This window comes from Camponotus floridanus, unplaced genomic scaffold (assembly GCF_003227725.1).
Source record: "Camponotus floridanus strain SB8 unplaced genomic scaffold, Cflo_v7.5 scaffold56, whole genome shotgun sequence".
Taxonomy (NCBI): domain Eukaryota; kingdom Metazoa; phylum Arthropoda; class Insecta; order Hymenoptera; family Formicidae; genus Camponotus; species Camponotus floridanus.
In genome coordinates this window covers 1215799-1243535 of record NW_020229725.1, presented here as the reverse complement: position 1 = coordinate 1243535, position 27737 = coordinate 1215799, and the positions used below count along the sequence as shown (strand labels likewise).

General features: G+C 42.7%; 1 protein-coding gene across 6 annotated transcripts in view; it reads right to left on the bottom strand.

Annotated features, from left to right (window-relative positions):
- Window positions 1–27737, bottom strand: part of LOC105257905 (AT-rich interactive domain-containing protein 2) — a 44952-nt gene that overhangs the window by 15274 nt on the left and 1941 nt on the right. For all 6 annotated transcript variants that reach the window (XM_011268835.3, XM_011268836.3, XM_011268837.3 and 3 more), the window contains exons 2-4: window positions 27180–27273; window positions 5925–6022; window positions 3492–3643 (exon numbers count right to left, since the gene is read on the bottom strand). In XM_011268835.3, coding sequence (XP_011267137.1) covers window positions 3492–3643; window positions 5925–6022; window positions 27180–27273 — 344 coding nt within the window. The remainder of the gene's footprint in view (window positions 1–3491; window positions 3644–5924; window positions 6023–27179; window positions 27274–27737) is intronic.

The following is a 27737-nucleotide window of genomic DNA, read 5'->3' as shown; positions in this document are numbered from 1 at the left end:
TTGCCAAAAATGGTAATCATTGTAAATTTTTTGAATAGTGATTGACCCTTCATTATCATGTATATTACCTTGTATGCTTTAATTTGCATGCTTTTAATTGGATTAAAAATACATTCGTATAATAATCTCCGTAAACTGTCTACATTAATCAGATATATTGAAATTTCGTAAAAATATTTATGGAATCGATGATATTGGAAGATTTAAAAAGGACGATCGGCAGTTTCCTTTTCTTCCAAATGGCCATCTCTAATCTAATACACGATACACAACACACAGGAGCCAGGGATCGCGAGCGAGCTCTCTCGTTGGAATCGTGGCGAACATCACGCAAGCGCAGCATTATACCGGGACGATCAAGAACCGACGGAACACTTATCCCCGCAAACGCTTATTGATTGTGACGCGCGCCCCGTCGTGTCTCGCTCCCGCTCTGTCAGAGTCTCCCTCTCTCCGTCAACGGCCCTCTCCCACTCACGGTGCCACGCACGTGACGAGAGTGTCAACTTGTATAGATAATTAAGACTAATTTAAAATTCAAAACTCTTCCTTCCCTTTCATTCCGTTCTCATCCGAGAACAACTTGCGCAATTTTTTGACCTCGACAGAAAATTAGAAATGTGGATTCTTCAAGAAAAATGTATATATTGCGAAAAAAAGGTGACTGTATACCAAAGGAACTGCAATGGCCATTTAATGGCCACGCTTCGCGAATGCTCGATGAACGGTTCAATGATTGTGTGTCACGCGATTCTCGACACACTCGTTCAGTAAATATGTGTATAATATATGCAACAAGAAACAGGAGAAAATTTTACGATGCATGCATACTCGATCGAGACTTCGGTATACGGTTGATCATCGCGGAGATTTTTTCTTTAGAAAAATTTTGTTTAATGTGCAAATTAATAATTAAATTGAATTTAATAATTTGTATTGTGTAAATTAATAATCAAATTGAATTTAATAATTTTTATTGTGTAAATTAATAATTAAATTGAATTTAATAATATTTTTGTCATAAAATAATTAATTTAACAACGAAAAGTGATATCGTAATACTAACTAGAAAAGAAAATAGACAAACTCGAGTAAATGGATAATTGCATTGCAATTATCGCTAACTCGAGCGAAAAGAATATATCATAAAGTAGACATTAATCACCATGTCTGGTCATAATGACTAATACCGATTTGAATCTCTCACGCATATTTCTAAGCCGATGTTTTTCAATCAAGTGTATTACGCGACATACCACGTAATGTTTCGATAATTATTCAAAATTAAAAAAAAATCTCTTTATAATAGCAAAGAGAGAAAGGTCTTCTCGGCCCTAAAAACTACAAGAGGAGTACGCAATTATTGCCCGACATATGGTTTTGCGCATAATCGCGAACGGGGGCGAGCGCGAATGATTAGGCGAACGCGATAATCGGCATCGATACGCGAAGGGGGATGAATCGGAATGGGAAATGGGGAAGGGGGGAGGGAAAGCTTCCCGCCAGGGCGCCTTTACTGACCCGGTTCCGGATGAGCGTCGCGACGAGGGGGATGGGGGGCCGAGGGGAGGGTCGGGCCGCCAGCTCGCGACTTGCGCGGAAGCTCGAGGTCGGCGCCGACTACTAAGAGGACCCCGCCAAGCAAATTAACAATCGTTACGTACACGTAGATATCGGTAAGCGTCATTTTCGCACTCCTCCCCCGCTCCTGCCCCCGCTCCGAGACTACAGACGAGCCTCGCACCCTGGGCGCTGCGCGCCCCCACATCTCGCCCTCCCCTCTCCTACTTTTCGCCCTCACCACCCCAGTCATCCGGTTACCCCAGAGCTTCTGGAGCGAGGCTGCCGCATGCGACATGCGCATGTGCGCCGGGTATAGACCCGCGCGCGTTCCGCCAGTCGACCAACGGCGGTGTATATGCGCTATGCTCCCTCTACTTAATACAGGATGTCCCGGCAAGACCATATGTCTTCTCTACCAACCAATTCTCTCGAGATTCTCCGTTTAGAATTGATCTTTTCTCAACGAAAACGTCGGGGCATTAATAATTTCCGAATTAGAAACGAGAGAAATATAATTTCAGACAAAATTTATTTCGGTGAAATTCTAATTCGAAACTCGGTCGCACGAAGATGCAAAACGATTTTAATATTCGCTGAAGGCCAGAGGAACGTCTCATCCTGAGAGATAATACCCCCGGCGTATTTGAGGCATTTCGTACGTACCTGTATGTCATGATTATCGCCCGTTAAATTGTCTCACACCCGTCGAATTTAATATTATCGTGGGGAAGGGAAATCGAAATCAGCCGAGGAATGTCTCATCGCGAAGGAATATTTCGGGCGCTCTGCACATGTGTGTGTGTGTGTATGTGTGTGTGTGTGTGTGTCATGATTATCGCCCATTAAATTATCTTACACACGCCGTTCGCATAACCCCTCCCACGCCTCCCCCCTTCCTCCCTCTCGTGCGCACGAATGCACTCGCGGATCCCAGCCGGGCCACCGCCGACTCGCATGTGCGCACCGCTAACGCTATCTATCTCCCTATATCCCTCTCCGGCTCGATAGCCCGCCACCGCTGCTGCTCTTGGAGCAGCAGCACGTCAATAACCCGTTGCCGCCTTGGCCGCGGCTACGGTTACGTATGTAACCGCGCGCGTACGTCTACGTCTCCCGCGAAGACAGGCGCAGACTTACGATGCCGAGTCTCCTTCGCAGAGTCGCGCCGGGGGTGCCCTAATTTAATTATCTTCATGCAAATGTCACGAGCGTTGACCGACCCCCTCCCCCCCCGCACTTCCCCCTTCCCACTAATTCTCGTGTCTATAAATATTGAGAATGTATCGGGTGGTAATCGAATGATTATCGCAATACGACGCTCCTCCCTTCGTTCTAGACCATTTCCGCTTTATACCGCAAATGCACATGCGATCGTGAAAAATTCAGATGTTCCTCGTGATAGATGAAAATGGACTTGAGAGGAAATATTGCGTAGATTCTTGCAGAAGGATCGAAACCCCGCGCGATATTTTCGCGCGGCGTTGCCGGGGAACGACACGGAACGAGCGAGTGAAAAATTCTGACAGGCGGAAATTGCTAACGTAGCGAATTATTGAACCGTGACTCGCACATACAAACAGAGAAAAAGATAGAAAGAGAGAGAGGGAGCGAAATGGGGAAAGCGTTGCGTGCGCGCGACGCGACGATCAAGTGCGACAAGGAGCGAAACAATGGGCGGTGGAAAACGCGCATTTGAAAGTCGTTCGACCGTGGATACGTACATGCGAACTGTATCGCGACACACGCACCGCGTATAAATTGGCAAAAGCGATTTATGCGTGCGACTGCATTCGGTGCACCCGCCACAAGCACGCGAAATGCAACGAAATAACAATGTATTATCTAACAATATATTGTTTTTTTTCTTTTTTCGCGTCTTCCAATTTGCTATCGAGGTCGAGTCTTTGACGTAAAATTTCACGACTCACCTGCGATGTTGTGCTGATGATGATTATAAGTTAGAGGAACAGAGTGCAGTGCTCTGGCTGACCACTTCCGGTGTCTGGAATCCTCGTCATCGTCGTCAGCCTGTTGACCATCCTCGCCTAGGAAGTGGACCTTTTCGTACCTATCCAGATACCTGGAACGCAAACATCGAGTTCTTTAATATTTTAGAAAATTTATTTTCAATTCGAGTGAGACTTCACATATCATAGTTGAAGGGGCATTAATAGATTATAAAAATATCACATGATTGGAACAATCATGAAAACAACGTGCTACATTAGAAACTCCAATTTAGATCTTAAATGCATTTCGTTGCAGAATTGATTTTCTTATCTTTTTTGGGACAACTGTCTTTCTGTCAAATAACATGCATTATCATTTTCCATAAAAAGTTCGAAAAATTTAATTTTTAAAATCTAAAAATTGTTTCGAAAAAAAGAATGCATTTATCGATTATTCTTATTATTAAAATAATTTATTAAGTCCAATATTGCAATGAAATAGCAAGATTTGGACAGAACAATATCAAACGTCAGAGATATTATATTACAAGCGATAAAAAGTAAATATAGATGGTTCCAACAGTGGAACCACTTGAGTTTTGCAGGCTCAACTACGCGGTAGCTCTTCTAATTCAGAATCGATTGACGTTTCTGGAGAACCGGTTGACCCTCGACATCACCCACGTGGCGCATGGTTCTATCTTGAGAGCGCAATATATATCGCGGCATTCTACTATCGGAGCAAAAGTATACGAAAGAACTCTCCCTCCAGGGCAACCAAGACATCGATCGACTGACCGATCGTCGCAAGATCGACGAACTCGCGCGATGTTCGCGTCAACAGGGTAGGTGCCAGAGATAAAAAGAGAGAGAGAGAGAGAAGAGAGAAGAGGGACAGTCATGAGACCTCGCTCGACGAGGAGGAGAGAAAGAGAGAGAGAGGATATCGAGTCGTGGGTGGGCGAAAGAAAATGGTGGGGGTAGGTGTACTGGATCCATTCATGCAACCAACGTACAGCGCGGAAGGTGCAAGCAGCCAGAGCCTGATTGGCCGTTGGCGGATGCGGACTGCTGAATACTACTACTCTCTGACTACTGAAGCAGCAACGTGCTATCGCACGCGGCATGTGTGCTACACTGTGTTAGTACGCATTATTGACTGCTAGCGCGAAGTAGTCAGACCGCCACGGCTGAAGCCACGTGACGTCCACGGAAGTGTCTTGGAAGGGCGATGCGACTCTTCGGTGATTCATATAGATTGCACAAGAGACGCTGATTCTAATTAATACAAATCTTCCTTTATCACGTGTATCATCGATTGCACGATTGTAATCCAGAAAATGTATCGAAATAGGATTATTTAATTCAGTTGATGATACAAAAGAAACATTGAATCTTTCGAATAATACAAGGATACGTTGATATGAGATGCAAGAATATAAACAGATCAAGTCTAATGTGTTTGTAATAAATGGTAATTATTACATAGTATAATTAATGGTAATTATAAAATGATATATCTGATGTATGATCAATATAAGTGATAACAAGACTTGATAACAAAAATTTGCATATTGTATAAGTAGTTATGAAACACTGAAATCTATGAGAGAATCGATCAGAATAATGAGCTTCTACTTTAGCGCAAAGAACGGGCACTTCTGACAGTTCTCTTATAATTTGCAACACAATTTTGATATGAAATGTCACACACGTGACATCGGTAAGAGAACCGTGTGGACTCGGTGACGCTTGTCACGCGCGCTAACAAGATTACAGGACTCGCTCCGAAAAGAGAAAAAGAGAATGGGAGAAAGAGAGAGAGAGAGAGCGAGAGAGGGAGAGGAAAGCGAGACTCAGGAACCACGTGGTAGCTCTCGTCAGCGAGACTGGGACATGAATGAACGAACGTACGTAGTACGCGATACGGAAAATGGTGGTGGGGCGTAGGGACCAATGCCGATACGCGGTGTTGGCCGTGCGGCAAAACGTTGCTACTCCCTGCCTCTTGCAGACGCTCGCGGACTGCCAGACGCAATGGAACATTGTAGCAAGCGCGACGCGACGCGATGTGACGCGATGTAGCGAGAAGTCGCCGTGCGATAAAGGCCGGATCGGACGAGTCGTCTTCCTATTTCGTGGAGCAGACCAACAGCTACCGGTCGGTTGAACTCCTAATGGATCACTCAGAGGATCAAGGACCAAGGGACACATTGAGCGGGCCTTGTCCTGAAATTACTCCAATTTGTCCATAACGATGCAGATGTGTTTTATAAAAAAAATTGTGTTCGCAAAAAAAAAAAAAATACACTCGACAGATAAATAAAATTTGACGAGGAGAAGTTTTTTGATGGGCTTGCGTGATATTGAATAGCCTTGATTTCTCGAGGAGTTGAGGTAAATGATACTTACCGTAGGTAAATTTGTTTAAGGCCGACCCCGCTGTTGATGCAACCGCCGGGCAAGTGAAATTGTTCGCACAACGATGCCCATTCATTTCTAGTATTGACCTGCAATAAATAAAAAAAGCTGGTATGAGAATCATTCGCAAACAAAAATAGTTGCTCGAGAATAATTGATCCGAGAATCTTTAAAATTAATCGTATTAAATAAAATTGTAGACACAAGCAATAGCTCAGCATGTGTTACTCGATTCTTCAACATTTCTCCGTTATTTTAACTAAACTCAAACCCAGCGCACTTTGAAATCGAAGATAATAAATAATTCAAGCAAATCCACGTATATACATTTCTGTCATCAACGAATAATATTACAATAATAACGCATAAATTATTTAACATATGCAGCAGATTATTAATGTACAAGCATCAAATGGTATAATATGCGATTGATAAATATTAATTGAACACATCACAATGATATTTCAATCAATCTATTTCTGTGTATATACATATATGTATGTGTATATATATATATATATATATATATATATATCATATATACTATACACACACATACATACATATACAGGGTGTTCATTTCAAAACTTTCCACCCGTTTATTTTATGATTGATTAGTTTTTTGTGAAAAATGCCAACAGACGTCAATTTTGTTTTCGAGGGGGCTACCCCGAGGGGATGAAAAAATTTCATTGCATTTAATATGCTTAAATCTCGAAATAAAATTGACATTTTTTGGCATTTTCCGCAAAAAAAATCAATCCTGAAACAAACGGGTGGAAAGTTTTAAAATAAACATCCTGTATATTAGCGACCTTTCATTAATGATTAAAAAATTAAAAAATATCGACAATCTTACTCGCTGATATTACGCAAATCGATTATTAATTAAGACACGATAATCGCGAAGATTAATTATTCACACTGACGTACAAACTTTAATTATTCATAGAAAATTGCGATTATATCTCGAGAAATGTTATAATATAACGATACCGAGAGCCGTACGCGCTGCAACCTTCTCGTTTTCTCTCGAATGTCGACGCACGAATGATAACAAAACGATCACAAAACAATAGCTACCTATCCTCTCACTTATATGCCGTTCAAAACAAAGGTCAAAATCCGTATAAAGTTGTTATTGTCACATACTATATTTAACATAATACGAGATATATTACGTAGAATGTTCTATTCTTTGTATTTTAACTTAATTGACGTAAAATGTGTATTTAATAAAAGCTAATATATATATATATATATATATATATATATATATAATTGCTAAAAAATTCAACATAATTAAAAATATATATTGTTAAAATTAAAAAAAAATATATATATAATAATTTTTAACAATATATATTTTTAATTATGTTAAAATTTTTTCACGATTCCATTTCTCGGTTGATCTTTCTCTCTCTCTCTCTTTGCACAATATTTAAAAAAAATAAAAGTTCGATATATAAGCCATCAAACAAATACTCTGCTATTTCTTTCGTCAGAAACAGATACAATTGTCCTTTAAAGATTCCTTGTAAAATTCTCTCGATGGTATGCGAGATAAACTGCAGTGAGATATAAATTTCTATGCGGCTGACTGAAAAATAAACAACGCGCTATGCGAAGAAAATCCATACACGAATACAGCGAAATGTGCTCTGAAAAATCCGAGATTTTAATTTTATAATAAATTCTCTTTGTATTCAATTTGCAAACAATTTTCAACTTGAATATTTTAATTTTTGTAGTTTAAATATTCGAGACATTTTTAATTTTGTAAACCACAAACAAGGATCGTTTCTAAACTTTTCTAAGAAAAAAAAATTGCTAACAATTCCTGAAAGAATCTGTTATTAAAAAATCGAGGGAAAAAGATCTCCAAAGTACTCTGGGATAATCAACGGCATTGCCTTTGATCATCGTGTTACATTCATCGAAGCGAAATGCGAGTTTGCGATTAAACCAAGATCTACATTCCGCGATGGAAATAAATGTTTATTGCGTTTGCGTTTATTTCGGTAAGTTACGTGTGCGAGAGGAATCCGCGCGTTCCCACTTTATTATACAACGCACACTACGATCATAGATATATCTGTTTCAAATAAATCTCCAGATAATCATGCATATTTTTATTCCTGAATTAAAATTTAAGATAAATGATTCCCACTCATCCTGGATGCAGGGTGTAAATAATGCGTTTCTTTATTCAATGCATTATACGAAATCATAAATATAAGAACGATAAAAATTAATCGATGTGATATCTCTGTAATATCTTTTTTTCTCGATATCTTTGACGAAGCGAGAACGAGCGTTTGTTCGAAATTAAATCAAAGAAACACGCCTAAAAATTATCAATATAAATATCTGAAAATAAGAATTTTACTTTTATATTTCTGTTCCCACGACGATCAAATATCGGAACCGTCTCCGCGCAGACCTGGCACGTGGTTCCACATGTGACACGTGGCCACGCGACGTAAAATCATCGGCGGCAGTCCTGCGCTCTCAAAGTGCGCTCTCAGCGGTGACAACGGGCAGACGGAGTAGGAGGAGGAGGAGGAGGAAGAGGAAGACACAGCTGGGGGCAGGGAGTCGTCGTTAGTAAAATCAGCGACGACCGAACATACTGGGTCAGTGCTCCCTGGATCGGCGCCCGTGTCTTTGCTCTATTCTGGTCACCATCGTCGTCGTCGTCGTCGTCGTCGTCACCGTCGTCGCGACGTGATGAATCGGGAACGTGGCGCCGCATCGTGGACGACCGCAAGCGTCTGGTCGAGCTTGTTGCTCGGTAACCGAGTAATAATAGTTGATGAGAGACGGGGCGCGACGCGTATTTTAAGAACGCGGATGCAAAATGTCGATAATTTGGCATCGATACGACATATTAAATTTATATTAGCGGTAATATTTTACATCCGAGACGTCGACACGAATGGCGAACATCTGTTTTCACGCTTTAATATTCGTGAAATTTTCGTCAATTTTTTTCAACATTTTTTAGACGGACGCTACATTATGTAAACTTGAAACTTATATAATATCAAACGGCTATCAAAGTACAATCGGATAGGGTAATAACGTCCGGTACGTTTGCATTTATCTCGATTTCCTCTGCAATACTTGGGAAGCGTATCTCTTCATTTACATAAGTAATTGTACGGTACAATTGTTTGAAGAATGGGAGGAATCGGTGACTCATGAAGTGTCCTTTTACAAGCGAGTTACATCCTTACGTATGCGAGATATCATTTAAAGCATCCTCACGCCACTTGTTTGCGAGGCTTCTGAAAAAAGATGTATAATTCTAATTTGACCCTCGCACGCTAAAACGGAGTCATTTCTATTCCCCCATTGCCATTAGACTTTTAAAGGAGTCGGTCCCAACGTCGTGATTTCATTAACTACACGAAACAATGCGTGTAAAACGACTCATTCTCGTGCGAAGCGTTCGTATCTGACGGTATTAATACGGCCAATTGGACTTGCTTATTCGATCGCGTGCCGATTTCGCATCGAAATATCGAGCCTGCGCGGCTGGAAGAGAGCCGCGCGTATCGGAAACGGCGCGTCGTTTCCCGCCCAAGTTTCGATCCAACGAATAAGCGCGATTAGGTCGGTATCATCGTTGTCGCCACGAGGTTGTAATCGCGCGACTTTGCTCGACCTTGATGCAGCAATACGAACGGAGCGGCGCATGCGCGGCGCGGGCATGTTCCTCGGGAGCGTCGAACGACGGTATCCACCACGTGGTTCGGCGGGTTCCGAAGCACGATGCATGATGAAAGTGTCTTCGGCGCCACGTGGTCGTTGGGGTAGGACATGGTCCCTTCTCTCCCCTCCCTCTCTCTCACTCTCTTTCCCTCCTTGTCCCGCGCTCGCTCTCTCCCACCCCCTCCTCTCTCGCGGCTCGCTCTCTCTCTCCCCCCACTCCTTTTCCCTCGACACACGCTGCCGCAACGCTGCGCCTATGACTCTCCCGCGTCTTCCGCTTCTTCTTCTAGCGCGCACCTACAGTAGGGTACGAGACACGCGGGGGACTGCAACCGTTCGCCATCGGTGTCGTCACTTGGGTGACTTCGATCCTCGATACGCCCCCGTAGGAGCGTTCTCTGCACCGTCGTCTAAATCCAACTCGCCCACGTCGTGGTATCGTTTGCTTCTCCGATTTCGCGAACGTAAGAAGATACTCACGTTTCCCGGGGGTAGGGTCTCACGGGGAAATTAATCTCGGGGATCGGCAAAGTATCGGGCGTGATTAAATTCAGGGAGGGACGAACTATATAATCTCGGAGGAATCGACCCTCGGAGCGTCTCGTCGCTCCGACTTGCTCGAGTAATTCATCATCGTGCCATTAAGCTACGAAGGATGGAATTAACCGCGATACTCTCTCTCTCTCTCCGCATCTCTGTTTCTCTCTTTCTAGCTTACGCAAGGAGACGTATCTCTCGCTCTAGGCAAGATTTATACGACGGTTCACCTCGGTCGTCGCGAACCACGCGCGTTAATATATGCGGCGATCGTTTATGCATAAACACGACACGACGCGACACAATCCATCGCTTTCCACGTGACGTTTGAACAGCGGGCGGTGTCATTAGAATTCCGAACGGCGTCGTTTCTCTTCGAGCGACGATGACGGTGATACCAATCGCGATATTTCACCGTGGGACCGCGTGCTGCTTGCGATACATGATTACGTACACACTTGAAATAAATTCCCTTGGGGCGGATTGTAGAGAGAATCGTGCGATATCGTTATTCGATATATATCGGTGAGAACGAAGGAACAATAGACCGATTATCGCCATCGGATGTTAAACTCGCAGAATTTTAATCGTACGATAAAATCTCGCGATTCGAGAGACATTATATTCCTCATGAAGGGAATTAATCTTATTATATGTGTAACGCGCGACAGATACGATATAAATTATTATTGTTTGATATTAAATGTAAAAATGTATTAATCTGCAAACATTTTTATTCTAGAGAAAATAGAATCAACGATGAATACTATTATTTCCATTCTCTCTTTCTCTCTCTCTTTCTAAGGACATAAAGGAACAGAATCGACGCAAATAGCGTTTAACGATATCGTAGCTTGAAATATTATGCTTGTCAATTCGAAAAGAGCAACCGGAAGAGCTCGTAACTTGAGAATTTATCGTCTTCCAATAGGGATGTTTCATTACGAAATCAGATTACCGTCAATGGTATAAATGGATTCTCCTTTAACAAGACGTTGCGAGAGATTGTAGTAATCATTAATTACATCCTGTCCTGAAGATACATATTAGAGCTTTGTCGGCATAGTTATATATAACTCCCTTTCCATTCCATTGAGATTTCACAAAGAATACTCTTATTAAATTATAATTGAGGCGCAGGTCTTTATGAAATAAAACTTTACCATATTTTACTTAAAGATCGCGGAAGAAAAGAAGCTTTAAAAACTACTCGTTTGTTATCTCCTTGTTATCTTACTTGTTCCTCTTTCCTCTTACCCCTTAAACGCTCGACTTTCTATTTTATTCGCAACTATACACGATCGCGTATTATAGTATCCGAGGATGTCCATGGCGGTTAATTTATGTTATTTGAGAAAACACTATCTAACTAGGGAACCATTATAATAACCGCATAACGATCACTTGTGGCAGCCATGAATCACACTACGATTTCGCTTCGATCGAAAGAAGCAGCATCGACGTCGCGATTCGTCATCCCGCCTTTGATATCGCCCGATGATTGCTACGAAATGCTCGCTTACGGCGAAAGAGCCGCAGCGCGTGTCACGTGAGTTCACAGGCCCACGGCTGGCGGCGACTGACAGTTCCCAGTCAGCTGATCGTCCACGCGGGAGCGGGGAAGGGGGTTCGAGGGGACAGCAGCGGTAGTAACAGTAGCAGCAGCAGTAGCAGCAGCAGTAGCAGCAGTAGACGGTACGAGGAGGAGGAGGAGGAGGTGAATAAGGGGTAGGAGAGAGGAGGGACGCAAAGTCTAGAAGGAGGGCGGAGGGGTTGGCGACGCGCAGTCTGCCGCTGCTGCCGACGTCGTCGTCGTCGCCGTCGTCGTCGTCGGCGGCGGCGGTGGCGGTGGCGGTGGCGGTGGCGGTGGCGAGATCAGCTGATCGGCGGAGGTGTGCTGGTGACTGACTGACTGTGAACTGTGAATGAACGCGCGGGGAACGGATGAAGAAGTCTTCGCGTGCGTACTCACGTGCGGCGTGAGCGCACGACGGACGGCGGGGGAGAAGACCCAGAGGGGAGGGGGCGACGGCAACGTGCGGAAGAGAGGGTGGGAGCGAGCGGTGTGCGGGCAAAGGGAGGAAGAGGGCGAGAGCGAGAGAGCGCGCGCGTGTGTCCGCCTGGCCGTACGCCCGAGTACTCGCGAGGAAGCACGAGAGAGCGATTGGTTCCTCGCGCGTGCGGAAACGCCGGCGGGAAAGTCACTCGGTCCGCTCTGTCGGCGAGAAACGCCGGGAGAGCACGAGGACGCTTAAAAGTCAGTGTCCGCGCGAGAAGCATCTCGGCGACGCGACGTTGCGATTACGCTTTAAAAACTCGTACGAGAGCCGCTTCGCGGAAGCTGCGCCTTGGTGTTCACGATCTTGCCGACAGCTCGGGAATCATCGATTGATATAAATCTGAGGTCTTTCGTTCGTGAAATTAGATACCTCTCTTTTCCATCTGCAATAAACGATACATAAGTTTTAACGATTCAAGAAAATCATCTTCATCTCCATTTGCAAAGCTAACGGTACGCCTTCCGTTCGATAAAGACGATTGAATCGGCAAAAAAAATTCGTTATTTATCTCCACAAATAAGGTGTATTACATTTGCCGAACAAGAGACGCGATTGCGAGAAAGGTGTAAGTTCCTCGAGTTGGATTCCATGGAAGGAACGACTTTGCTCCGACAAAGAGCCTTCATTGTGCCGACGGCTTGCACGCCAGGCAGGTTTATGCTTGAAATGCATCTTATGGCCCGCGTGCATCCTTTAGTGGTGCGGATGATGGACGATGCATCCGTGCATTCTCGTTCCGTGAAAGAGCGAGGCTGAGTTTGTTCGGCTGCATCGTCGCCCCGAAAAAGTTTGTATTTTTAACTCGGCAAAATTTATTTCCAGCCATCTCTTTTTGCCCGATATTTTATGCACTTAGACATAATCCTTTCGAGAATATTTATAAAGATTCCCTACGCGATCTTTTATAGCGTCACGACATTACACCTGCATTTCTATGTAATTGTACATGACAGTCCCTACAATTACGTTTCCGCGTTGGGAAACGCCTTGCATCAGCGCAGCAATAAACTGTCTCGTTGTGATACGTCGTACGCGATATACGACGGGTCGTCAGTGTCGCGAGTATTGATCTGGCCATAAAACAGGCAATCTTTTATCGCACGTTGATGTGTATCGTAATGTCGTAAACGTCTCCATAAATTCAAGCATACATAATTACAAGAAGCATATCGCCGTACAATAATGTCGATTTTTCATTTTAAACATTTTCCATAACGATACAACTTTGATCGCTAACATCTGTCTTGGAGCGATTTAATTCGCTCCATTATCGACATTGGCGAGAATCGCGATATCGTCACGCGATGCAGTCTTGGGCGGATATTACATTTGTCGTACGACAAATTTTTTAAGCACATATTGATTGGCTGCGGGATATTAATTTTGTGAATCTTTAGAAACTTTCTATCCCGCAGCCAATCAATGTGATTAAAAAATTTTTTAATATGTTTAAAAAAATTTGTCGACAAATGTAATATTATCCTTATTTCGATAATGTTTCGAGTTACATAAGCGAGACACGGTCGTTAAAAACTCACGGCGGGAAGTCGTGGGCCTATCTTTCGCGGCATTAGAAACTCGGCAAACTGATTTTATCCGAGTGTACGTATCGTCGCGTCGTACGTATATCGTACTTGAATTTGCTTTGAGTCATCCGACGCGGCCTCGAGCGAAAATACACGCATCGGGTGGCCGGATTTTTTTTACGTGCGAATTTTATGCATGCGCGCGCAGCCGGATGTAAGTAATGTCGAAAAGATGTGGAGCAAGACAAAAAGAGAGGAGAAAGAGAGAGAATTTATTTCGTGCTCTAGAATCAAATCCTATTGAACCGTTACACGTTATGCATGAATACATATGATAATTAGGAAAAGCAGGAAAAATGATTAAAATTATGTAAGGGATATAAAATAAGATTTTTCCCACAAATTTAGATACCCCTCTAAATTTGAAGAAAAATATTTATTTGGCGAACGTTAATAAAATTTTCTGGACATCCTGTATATATCTAACTGTCGAAATTAGTATGCTTTTATGGTTTTTGATTGAAACAGAAAAAAAGAGAGATGTGGCCGGTCGATGGATCGAATTAGAAATTCAACGGGCGATCGAGTCTATTCGTGAAACAATATATTCTACTTTGCCGATATACGTTTTTGAATATTTATCATATCGTTTCGTCATTTTCTAATACACGTGGCAGCTTCTTCCGCTTATATAATTAAAAAGAAGACACGTTTTCACGATAGCTGTGTAATCTATAGAGGGTTCCCCGAGTCTTTGCCTCGTAATCTCTTCGTCAAAACGTCAATGCGTCATTTTTTAATTAGAGTTGTAACACATAGACAATTCTATACGCGATAAAAACTGCAAACGTGTCGCTCACAACGTTATTAAATGCGCTATTAAATACGGAACTGTATTCTTAATTAGCTTTCCTTCTAGCGTAAAACGTTCGCAAGAAAGAACCGACGAAGAATTATCGTTCGTATTGTTTGCGCGAATGCAAATCGCGAGAGCATTCTCTACGATTAGCACCTGAGCGCATCTCAAAAGCATTCCGACATTTTTTTCACGCCGTATTTACTGCCGTGTACAGTTTGCCCGAGTATATTTGCGTCGCATTCCGAGCTATGATTTAGTCGCAATACGTGTCACGTCGCGGATGCACTGTTATGATTTGAGAAAGCAAGCTCGCGTATAAATGTAAACGATGTTACCTTACTATTGTCGACGTGTCGTAAAATCAGATGCAAAGATTAATAAAATTTTATGCATATCGTGTTCTTATTTTAACATTAAAATATTAATTTAATATTTAAATAAAATATTAATTTAATATTAATATTTATTAAATAAAATATTAATTTAATATTATTTATTTATTAAATTAATATTAAAATATTAATTTAATATTAAATTAATATATTCTTCTCTGTCTTTTCTCGGTACACGAGATGCGCGTTGAAAAAAAAAAAATACACATATGCTCGCGAATGTTCGAATGCGGAGACGTTGGCAGATCATCATCTCGTTGATGCGATCCAGCCATTCTTTATTGACTCAATTATTCGCGTCGGTTTCCCTTTGTTAATCGCTCGGCAAGTTCGAATAAGGCGATCGTTACGCCAAAGGAGTTGAATATGCGTTATATCGGGCATCCGCATTATAACGCTAAGTGGCGTGAAACGCGTACGTATACCATGCAGCGTACATGTGAACGACGACGTGTGTGTAAAAGAAACACCGGCGGATAGAAAACGCAGGGCGTAATGATCGTTAGCTATAGAAATTCCACGTTTCGACGGAAAAGAGAGAGAGAGAGAGAGGGAGGGAGAGAGGGGGGAATAAAAACTATCGCCTCGCGTTCGTCGATATCGAATATGAATTAGCGCTATGTCCGAAAATTTTTCAACCGTCTCTCGGACAGGCCATTACGTTGCCGAGGAGAAGATTTAGTTAATTACAATTAGCGTTAAGTGACGGTTGGTAGAACCGGTCTACGGGATTAGAAACGAGCGTGACTCGAGTTACGAGGCAAGAATATTTCGCATAATCGCGCGAGTAGAAGAAGAGGATAATAATATTCATTCGATGCCTGGCTTGTTTCTCTCAAACGAATACTCTTGCAAATTAACAATTCGATATTCCCGGAGCGCGAAACCGACGTAACGAGGAATCGTACAGCCAGCTTTTTTATTTACGTCGCGTAATTATCGCCGCACCCATCGTCAAAATGAACATTTTTACGATGGTTAATAAAATTCGCTGCTTTATGTCACGTGTTTCTCTCTCTCTCTCTCTCTCTCTCTCTTCGTTTTCTTCTTTCTTTTCTTGTCGATAATCGCATAAGATAATCGGACGTTAGACTCGGCGTGACTCTTGGTTGACAGCGAGCCCGAGGCTACTTATGAGAGACAGCTCCGGTCGTGTCAATCCTCTCGACGCTCTTTCCTCGATATATAAATTTGAGTCGCTGTGAAACATCGAATTTCGCCGAAAAAATAGAATAAAAGCAAGCAACGCCGACGTCAATCCTCCCAGGTGATAATTCACCTGGACGCGGCACTAATCGATCGTATATCTATGCGACGCGATACGCGCAATTAACGCCAGAGACCTCGATTCTCATTTCGCAGCGTCCGAAAGTAGCTATCGACAGGTACGTCGCGTGCCACCGTTAATATTACCGTTGACGTTTACGATGAAAATGGCCGAAATAGTTGGGACGAGTCGCATATCTCGGATTCACGCTTAAGTAAGCGACTCGCGTCGGTGTTACATCCGCGAGAACATGCGGGTACCACGTTGTGTGGCCGTTGTACGGCTGCGGGGACGACAGACACAATAATGGGGCCGCGCTCTTTCCTATCTCGGCGTCTTAGCGCGATGTTGCGCAACGTTGAACTAATCTACGAGAGCGTGTTATCCGGCTCCGTCGTCATATTGAGTTGTTAAACAAGCTCGTCGTCCGCTATTTGTTTTTATTACAAGCGTATTTACGAAGGGTAAACAAAGTGCAGTACGTTAGAAATTCGAAAAAAAAAATACACAAATTTTATGATTTTATTAAATTACATAAAAGCATTTTTTTTCTAAACATACACAGAAAAAAAGGACATTCTTGTTTTGAAAATATATTTATTATATATATAGTAAATTATATATATAGTTTTAATATGGAAATCTTGAAATGAGATTATATTGTGAAATTATATTAATCAAAGAAAAATATAATTGCTTGAATGAATCTATTTTATATAATTTAATCAAGAAAAATATATTTTCATGATTTAAGATTTAATTTTCTTGTATGGAAAAGAAACAATGTTAGATAGAAAATAACATTTTTAAATCAAAGATTATAATCTTCTTAAAGTAGAATTAAAGAATTATATATTCTTGAGATGACAATTATAACATTGTTAAAATTTACAATTATTAAATTCTTTTAAGAAGATTATAAATTGTTGCGTATATACGAAACGATGAACGCGTTAGATTAAGTATATATAAGTTTTGATTTGACGCTTCTTTTTTTTTCTGTGTACGATTCTTCAAGACATTTTCTTTCACGACCTAAGATATATTTCGAGTATTAATATTATTAGAGCGATCACAGTGCGCAGGTAAAACTCGCGATATACTTTCGATCGAGTTTATATGAAAAGTTGAATCGAACGGCCCGATCGATTCTAGTCTAGTGCGACTGGTTTGGAAAGTGCGAGAGAAAGAGCTTCCGCGAAATATTCGCGCGTCGTAAACGGCTGGGAGAAGAGATAGCCCGCGATGTACAGAGAGCAAAGAGGAAAAGGTGCAGTGACCTCCAAGTGCTGCGGCTCGTGCTCGAGTGACGGCTTACCAACTGGTACCGTCGGCCAAGGCCATTAATACCAATGTCTCTTGCACGACGGAGATGGCGAACGCTAAGGGGGGGAGGAGGGGGAAGAGACTGAATCGAGAGAATCGCTCGCAGTTAGAGGCCTTGTCGATGAAAATGATCGGAATTCGAGATTGATTTCGCGAGCGACGAATTTTAATAGAAAAGATCTAACACGTAACGTGGACGAAGGGAAAGTGTACATAAGGGGAGCTATATAAATATGTACAAAGTAATAATATAATTCTTATACTTTCAGTTATATAGATCTTTTATGGATGTTAATATAAAATTGACGATTAAGATATTTCTAGAGAAATTTAATAGCCCGATATTTTGATCAAAATCACAATTATTCTCTTTTTCAGTCGGATTTCACTTCTAAAGATATTTTATTCGTGTGTATTTAAAATATGTATCCTGAGAAACATAATTATATATTTTTATCTTGTGATAAAATTAGTCGTAACTCTCTTTCTCCGGTTAAGGCGACCATGTACTCGTAAATAATATACCTTGTCAACCTCAACCAGACAGTCGCATATATTATACACGCGTTGTTAACATAAATTATATAACGAATGTACGGGTACATATCATTGAACTTTTGCAAAGCGTTTTGTAAAGGTTCGCGAATTCTTTTTTCTCCGATGTGTCGTCGGAAATAAAAATCGAGCGATAATTAAAGGTAAACAAAAATGCGAAAGCAAATAGTAGCAGGACGGACTGCCTCGTCGACAAAGCCACGCGAGTGCTGGGGACAGAGGGAGAAGAGGAAAGAGAAAGAGAGAAAAATCGTCGATCGTTAGGATCGGTTAACCAAGGCTGCTGCGCTGTTGGTGCAACGAGCACTTATCGGCAAGCACATTAGCCGGCACAAAGCGAACCGTCGACTTCTTCCCCCGCGGTCGCGAGAAGTAAAAACGCGCCAAACACGGTCATGGTGGCCGAGACGCGATGCAAGCGAGAGAATGCAGCGGTGAGACGGTAAAATCGTTGATCGCGAACGTGCGTTTCTCGCGAGAAATTCTACCGAATCTGTATTCGCGTCGCGCACAAGGCACTCTAAACGCTTTAGTCGTTCGAATCTCAAGTCGGATCTGACACTTGGTAAATGAAAATCAATGCCAAATGTCGATAAACTGATGTTTAGCGTGAAAGAGAGAGATCGAACTTGCCTGTGAAAAGTGCGAATAATTTCATCTCTCCGAGATCCTTTTTGTTTCAGATATTCATGTATGCAAAAATGTTTCTCTCTCTTTCTCTCGCGAATATTTGATCCCATTTGAAAGCGCGACACATCGGCCCATGTACATATCGGATGACCACCTGTATCCCCGAACGGAGAGTCGGGTTTTCGCGCGGCGAGCAAGAAGAACAACGATCGCCGGCGGCACGATTTCCTTGGCCAGTCTTTTGTCCGTCTCGCTCCTTCCTCGACTAACGGTGAGTGCGTGTCTTACAACCGTAGGAAGCGCACCGTCGCGTAGCAGGCCATCTCTATTTATCTCGGCGGCGAGGAGGTAGCGACGTTGCCGGCATCGGCGCCTCCGCGCGCTCTTGGAAGTGGCCCGAGTCGCGTCGAGACGGAGTCGCCCGGCAACGTCGCACTCGCAGACCGCCTCTCCTTAAACTTTCCTCTCTTTCTCTCTCTCTCTCGTAACACGAGGAGAGAGAAAAGGAGAAAGAGAGGTCTCTTTCTCCTTTTCCCTCTCCTCGTGTTGCGCGCTCCCTCGCACTTTGACGGGTGCCTCAACCGCACGGCCTCACGCGCGTCAAGGTGTTAGTAGGTGTCGTTACCTACGATTAACAGACGAGCGAAAAGAAATACGGTTGCCAGGCCGACGAATCACGCGACCCTACACGAGAGGCGCGTCGTGGGACATACGGGACTGAAGGAGGATGACGTTAGGCGAGTGCCCAACAAAGGCTAACCGCCGAAGAAGGCTTATCTTTATTAGGAAATAATCGATGATATTAGAAAAGACTCTTGTAGAGAATACAAGTGTATCTCGTGACAATCCAACCGTTCATTTAGTTTAACATTATATCAAGGAACACGATAATATAGGTACTCCGCAAATCCTGAATACACATTTCTCGCGGAAAGTGCGTTCGATTGCTCGAAGAGGAGAAAAATGTCTCTCCTCCAGCTTCCGCGAGGAGAGATAGATAACTCGTCGGCATCGTCCACTTGAAGCGACGTATCGCGGACGGGACTATTTTTTTCCGCAGGAAGGGTAGGAATCCCTGAGCGAGGGCAAGTGCATCGCCAATTTTGGCACCAGGCGCGTGCGTGGGACTAGAGGAGTGCGACCGACCGATCAGCAACTCCGTTTCTCTCTCTCTCTTTCTCCCCCTTTTTCGCTGACATTCCGTCTCCCTCATTCTTCTCAGTGTCCCCGGCTATGCACACATGTGTGCAGGGCATGAGGTCGCTCTCCTCGCTGTGAGGTTCTGGCGCGGTCCCCTCCCCCGCGGTGGGGAGAAGATTGGGTCGCGTTGTTGCCGTTGCGCTGCATCTCGCTCAGGCGGCGATGCCGGCGCCGGTATGCGTGTGGTGGGGCGCGGCGTTGCCATATCGACCGTGCCCTCGTCACCGGAGAACGAACGAACTTTTCCCTCCTCTCTCTCTCACTCCCTCTCTCTCTCTCTCTCTCTCACCGCTGTTTCCTCAGCGTATCACGCTCTTTTCTCTTTGTCTCCCGCGCGATACCTCTCTCCTTCTCCCTTTCGTATCTCATCTTTCCATCTTACGCTCCTCTTTTTCCGCCTGTGCCGGAGGAGAGAAACCATCTCCATCGCGCATCGTCGTCGTCGCGAAAATGGTGCAACGCCAAACGCGAGAAGCGCACCGCGGTGATGCACCTGACTGACTCAGCATTGCCGAGACTCGGGTTCACGCGCAGCGCGTACAACGACCAGACCAATGCCAGACTACGGGGGCCGCACGCACAGATTTGACGCGCGCCCGGCGGCGGCGAGGTGCGCCTCAGCCGCCACCAGCAAGAGTCTCGCCCTTGAGAAGGCTGGACCGCCCGAGAACGAGGTAGCGCGCGCGAGCGCGCTTTCTCTCGATTCTCTCCCGCGCGCTCTCTCTCGCTCTCTCGCTCGCTCGCTAACTCGCTCGCTCATTTCTCCCGCATGCCTCTGCCGCTTGTCGGAACACGGACTCGTTGAAACCGGTATGTCGTGGCCGATACTCCGGATAATCGCGTTGGCAGATAACGACGAGGAGAGGGGCCGGCCAGATGCGCTTTTAATCCTAAACTTGGCGGTGTGCGATACGGCTTCTGCGACATGCGTTTCTCGATCTCGAGTGTACATGTTGCAATTTTTATATTTACATTTATTACGTAAAATGTGCGCGATGCGTCGACCTTACAAAGTCTGAAAATTGATCGCCGCGCTTTATAAAGATTCGTTTCGTTTTACAGTTTCTCTCCTTCCCGCGAACGAGACTCGATCGACGACTACGCGCTTCGCTCTCTTCCGTTCATATCGAAAACTCGGTGAAAGAATGCAATTACGACGCGAGACGAGGCGGAACGGCCGAACTTTTAATGTTGACGTAGAGATCGGTTCGAGAAGAGACGGCTTTCCGAACATCCAGGATTAGAATGCATCCACCTCGTTAGAGAGCGACCGCTCCCTTTTTACAGTTTTGAGAGGACGAATTTTATGACGACGGCGTAAGCTCTCGGGAAGCTTTTAACGCCGCGCTTACTCATCGTGTGTTCGCGTTCTTCTCTCGCGTGAGGATAGATATTTTTAGATATTTCAGACATTTCAGAGAGAGAGAGAGAGAGAGAGAGAGAGAAAGAAATTTCGGATCATATTTTACATAACGCAAAATGTACGCGAGGCCAGAAACGAGAAGATTTGAGAGCTTCTGTGTATAATAATTTATGTAAATCACTTCCGTTAACTCGCTCGTCGCGATGCCGTACGTTGAGCAATCGCTCGTATGGATAATAGCTTCTTTTCTTTAAAAAAATAGCTGCGAAGCGCTCTAGACAGAATTGGCTTAATATTCCTGTCATCTACGACTCGTGTGTTAAATTTCGCACCGCCGCGATCGCGGCCAACAAGACCGAGGGAATTTATTCCTGAGCAAAAGGCAGCGTATTATTGTCATCTCGCCTCGATATAACGTGTCTTAAATATACGTTCGATTATCGATATGAACCACCAATCTACCGCGTTGCATTTCGAGCATCTTATGTAACAATGGGGAGTTGAATAATTCATAACAGTTCTGAGAGACACGACAGTGAATGCGATTCACTTCCTCTGGGTAGCTAACGAACGACGTTGAACCAGAGAGCGAGATAAAACGCTTACAACGACGCCCGCGACGCGGGTGACAAACCGCTCGACGTCGACGCGAACTGGAACATCGAATATCCCATCATTCCCGTGAAAGCGCGGCTTGAATCGTTTGAGAAAAAAGACGCGGCGCGTACGATATCCCATTTCGCGCTAAAGGCGCGCTCGGCAACACAACCGGCGGCGAGATTAAACGCGTGTTTTACTTAATATAAAACGGAGCCGCGAAACGTCGAGAGTGAGATAACGCGTCCGATGGATAAAAGTCTCTCTTTTTCTCCTTCTTTTTCTCACTCTCAAAGGACGTCTAGGTCTCTCCGCGCCGACCGCAGGCATTTCTAATAACGTCAAGCTGGTTCCCGGCCGAGAGCGAAGAAAGAGATATGTTTCCAAACTTTATCACACGTGTAAGCGTGAAAAAACAGCTCCCGCAACGCCTACCAACGCCTCCTCTTTTCTAAGAGTTCAAATATACTCTGCTAGGAGAGCTATCTCAGTGTTGATTAGTATTACATCAGACTGATCTTAAGAAAAAAGAATCTCCCAGTAGACTACACGGTCGAGAAATTTTTCGAGACAAGTTAATGCGCATCTAAAACGTGTAAACATTTTTTTTTAAATTCCTTACCATAAAAACGTGTGTACGCGTATATTTTTTCCGAATATTTTCTATTATCTAGATAATTATCTGGAAATGAAATAATTGTTTTATTCTATTTTTATACCTATTAACGAAGTATATGATTTTAATCCTTATCTTAAATAAATAGCTTTTTTAATTACGGCAGACAAAAATTATTTATGAAATGACTCATTGAAAAAAAATTTTAATATCTATTAGCTAATAGCTATTTTAATATCTTAAATGGTTCGTTTTAAAAATATTATATGAAAGAGAGAGAGAGAGAGATGCTTTGTAATCTTATCTTTTATCTAAATAAATTCATTCTTTATCTTTTTTAAACACATTTACATACATTTCAACTAATCTTTATCTAAACAATTTCAAGATTAAGAGGAACACATTGAGACTAATAAATATTTCCATCATTAAACATACTTGTATACAGAACTAATACTAAAGATAAATTTACTTTACAAAATGAGATATTATATGCAAAATTGTCGCATAAGAAGAAAAAGAGTTACATTTTTGGTGAGCTCGCTATCTCCATTAATTCGATCACGGAAAATCGTAGCTAACCCTAAGAGATTCTCCAACGCGAAAATCATTTTTATACTACTACTAATCCCCGTCGCACTTCGTACCATCGCCGTCTGCAAGAGTAAAACACTAATTACAGCTCGGCGTGGTCGCTTCCGCTGGCGAGGCAGACGGCGTAGACAAAAGCAGCTTTAGAGAATCCGCAAAGCTCTCCGTCTCTCTCTTTCCCTCGCTCATTCTCTCTCCGGGCTTACTGAACTTTCCGCAAAGTGCGGTGCCTCTGCGGAAGACGGCCGAGCGAATCGGCAAAGATTTTGTCGCGTCGAGTCGAATGGTCGCGGAGCACGTCCCGGACAATAATTTCGCCAGTAACGCAATACACCGTCCCCCGGTGAACCCCATGTTCCGAATGTAAGACCGAGTCCACGTACAAAGGGAACAACTTTCATCGCCAAACGCGTGTCTCGTTGCTCTAAACGCCATGTCTCGAATATAAAGCTCCTCCAGGCCAAGAATTTCACTATAATCATCGTGATATGTGCACGTCTAGCGTTGTTTTAAGTGCAACAAATTCGCGCAAAATAATTCCCCCACAGTACACTTGTCAGAGGATACATATTGTCCTCAAGATAACAATCGTGCGAATTTTTTGACAATTTTAATTTCGAAATTTTCGCACGGAATTTTCAAGGCGTCATTTCACGAATGTTTTCGAGTCTTATGCGAATCTAAAAAATGTAACATAGCGATAGATGTACCTGTCGATGACACTAAAGTGACCCGCGTTCCGCAAGCATTCTGATCGCGACCGGATCGCTCGCGGGTTATATATGTAGTCTAGCGAGCTTCAGGCTCGATCACACTTGTTGAGGGGAAGCCTTCGTACCACTCCACCATCCACCACCACCTCCTCTTCTTCCTTCTCCTGTTCTCGTACTGCTTGTCCTCCACCTTTCATGGTATTCTCTTTCCCTCCTCGTTTCTGCCTTGTCCGTCCTCCCTTCTCTCCGCACTTTCGCTCTCTCTTTCGCTGTACCTTTTGCCACATGATCTTTCTCTCCCACTTAGAGTGGTACCTCACGAGCGACCTTGACCTCACGTTGCGTCCGCGTTGTTCTAACGTTTTCATTTATGCACTCGAACGCCATCGACGACGACGCAAATAATTTGCGATTCGCGCGATCAAATCTCTCTCGGATTAACCCTTATATATATTTCGGATATGAATATGTTATACGATGAATATGCTATTAGTAATCCGTACATTTCAGAGTCGCGATCTCGGGATGTCCAATAATACCATCGAAATTCGATAATCGAGGAACGCCAAATCGATTATATGCACTTGAAATTTCAACCTCATTATAATAAGGAGAACCACATTACTATATAATTATTGCACGATTAGCAATCGCAAGGGTTACTAACCCTCGATAACTATGCGCGTCGATGACTCCTTCGGGTCAGTTTCCCCTTCTCCCTTCATCATTTGACTTTCTCCTTCAAATGTACTGGTGTTTTTTGATCGCTACATTCTTTCCTCGGAGAAGACTGCGCAAAAATTGAAGATAACAGAGTAAGAGAGAAGAGGAAAGTGCGTAAAGGCTCGACATGCGAGTTATGTCATCGCGAACGGCCAGTATACTTTTAGCTGATAATTAAGCGCACGATTTAAAGAGCAACGAACCAGTGACTGTACGCGAGTTTCTACAAAGTGTTCGTACTATCTAATCATACTGACCGTTTATAAAAGTTGTTTAAATCTGTTCGATATCTCGGAATGTGACGCAATTCTGTCCAAAACAATCGAACGGAAAAAAAAAAAAAAAAAAAAATCGGTCAGCCTCCGGATAGGAATCCGGAATGAAGCGAGTCGCGACGAGAGAAATACGAAAGCGTGACAACCACTGGTAAACACGCGTGGTCACTTATCGTCGATGAGGTTTTCACCGAACGCACGTCGAAAGAACGCAGAACCGCATTGTCGTCATCGTCGTCGTGTCGTGTCGTGTACGAGAGCCCAGAATCTGACCTGGAGTGAAACGACGATAATCAATCGCTCGTAAACATCGCGGCGAAATCGCGCATATCGCCTCTCGTTCGCCTCGCGTTTACCTGGGCCCGTCGAGAAAAAGGCACGACAATGGTGTTGTATGTTCCCGGAACGCAAACGTATGTCACCGGGAAAATTAATGCGGCGGAACGCAGTCGAGAAGGCGGTTACCACGCGCGTTATCAAACGGAGATATCCGCTTTCGAATCATTCACGGACGCGTTCTTTTAGCTATGATACGTAGCTTATTTTTCGCGAAGTAAAATTAGGCACACATGTGGTCAGGGATTAGAGGAAATAAAAAAAAATTCTCCAAAATGCGCACAAAACTAATTGAGGAGAGAATTGGCACGAATATATATATATATATTTATATACAGGATTAATTATAGGGGGGTTTTTCATATAAACATTAAAAAGTTGTTAATAAAAATTGAATAGAGGGATGTTAGTTTCATCCCCTTATAATAATACAGGAGGCTAAAAAAATATTAATAAATAACCTTTTTACTAATAGAAAATTTCCATCCAATTTCATTTCTTTAACTTCCAAATTTGAGAAAAAAATAAAAATTTAATTTTTACTCCGATTTTTGGAGAAGTGTAACTTCACAGGAAGGGATGTAGGAGTATATGTTTATACGAAAAAAACCCCTAATTTTCGACAAAGAATCATCTCCTGAAATTTTTCAAACTTGTTAACAAACATCCTGTATATCATAAAGAGATTTAGAATAATTTTTTTCGTTATTTATGACCTTTATTCCGTGATTTTATGTCGTAATCCCTGTAATCATTCGCTTTGTAGAAATGATTATGCTAGTTTGAGAATTATACGATTTGTCGCACTTAAACGCGCAATAGGTGAAAGCGAGCGTTTTAATCTCGCGTCATGAACGTGCGATTATCACCGAAGGAGTTTGAACCTCGCTATAGAGATCTCCTCTCGCGGAATCTGGGCCATCGAGCCTGCTATCTGTTCGCCGATGCCAAATTCTCGTAAGATATAGTTAGTCGTACTAATAATGGTACTATCGCGCCAAATATCGAGAGAGAGAGAGAAAAAGACAGAAAGATGCGATTATGAGAGGATCACAATTTCCAAGATACGGTTACGCATATTTGCATAATTATAGTAGAAAATACTTGTTGCACTCGATTAAAATTTCTTAAAACCTGGCAATCTACGCGACTGAATCTATCGGTAATATTGACATTACGCATTATGAAAGATTTTTAAATATTTTCGAGGAAAAACTAGTGTTTATAAATTTCCGCCAAATACCTATATCAATGTATACGCATTTGAAAACGATGAGACACATCTATTTCATGCATTGCGAATTAAAATATGTGTGGGTGTGTACGTTCTAATTTGCAATGCATGAAATATATTTTTCACACATACATGTGCGTGTGTAAAAATTTGCGCAAAAGAGAAACACATAATTCACATATAACATAAAAGAATAGAACAATATAAAGATAAAAAAAATCAGCAACCCCTATCTTTTGCGGTATTCTAGAATTATTGTCGGATATTTGCCGCCGAGAATAATTTTTACGCAACTACCGGTTTTGCTTGGTTTTAGCGAAATCGATCGAGACCGGATGCTAATTAAAAACGAGGTTCGCGAAAATTCATTTCGCGTTCATCCGACGCGACCCAGTAATGACGTTAAACAAAACGAGATGGCAGCTACGCTAATTTTACAAGCAATTATTTATCGGCGGAATCCACCGCATTCCGTAATTGTTAATCATAAACTGCATTATGTCTGGATGCATATATACAACGGAATTACATTTCGTTGTCCTGCAATGCCGCGATGCTTTTATATTGTACCTTGTTAAGCAATACTTTCCAACTGGATATTAAAAACACTGCCAATATCAATCCGCAAATACGCACGGTCTTTTTTAAAATAATTAAGCGCGCGAGCTAATTGAGTGCTTCCACTCGCATATCTAATTAAAAATATTTCAGTTTGATAAAACAACTCACCTTAATCCATCCTCCATGAGCAGTTACCACAACGTACAGCAAATATAGATCTATGTCTTTCCCGTTGATCTTCGGAGTCTTCTTGAAGAGCGTCCTGAAATTTAGAAACAAAAATCTTTAAGATATTGAAGACATTTCTCTCTTCTTTTCCAAGTAAAGAAAAATTGAGAACGTACGATTCTGTAAAAATATAATATCAAGAGAGTGACAAGTAATCATTTGTAAAAATTTATGATATTTTTCACTGGAATTTCCATTATACACATGCGCAGAGTAATCGTTCGAGTCAATTAATCTAACGAGGAATGAAATATATATATTTCCGAGTCTCATTTTGTAGAACTTGCGCATACATAATGCAAAAAAGCGACAAGTATATACATAGATTATTTTGCGCTCGCAGAATCACAATTTCGAATTTAATCGACAACTTTGAAAGTCGCCGAAAAAAATGGCGTCTATACCTGAAATCCATCAGACGAGACGAGTTTCAAAATTTCAACGCTCGCTTTGTGCGAGACGCTACCGTGTAACATACAATGCCATTTTCACGTCCCA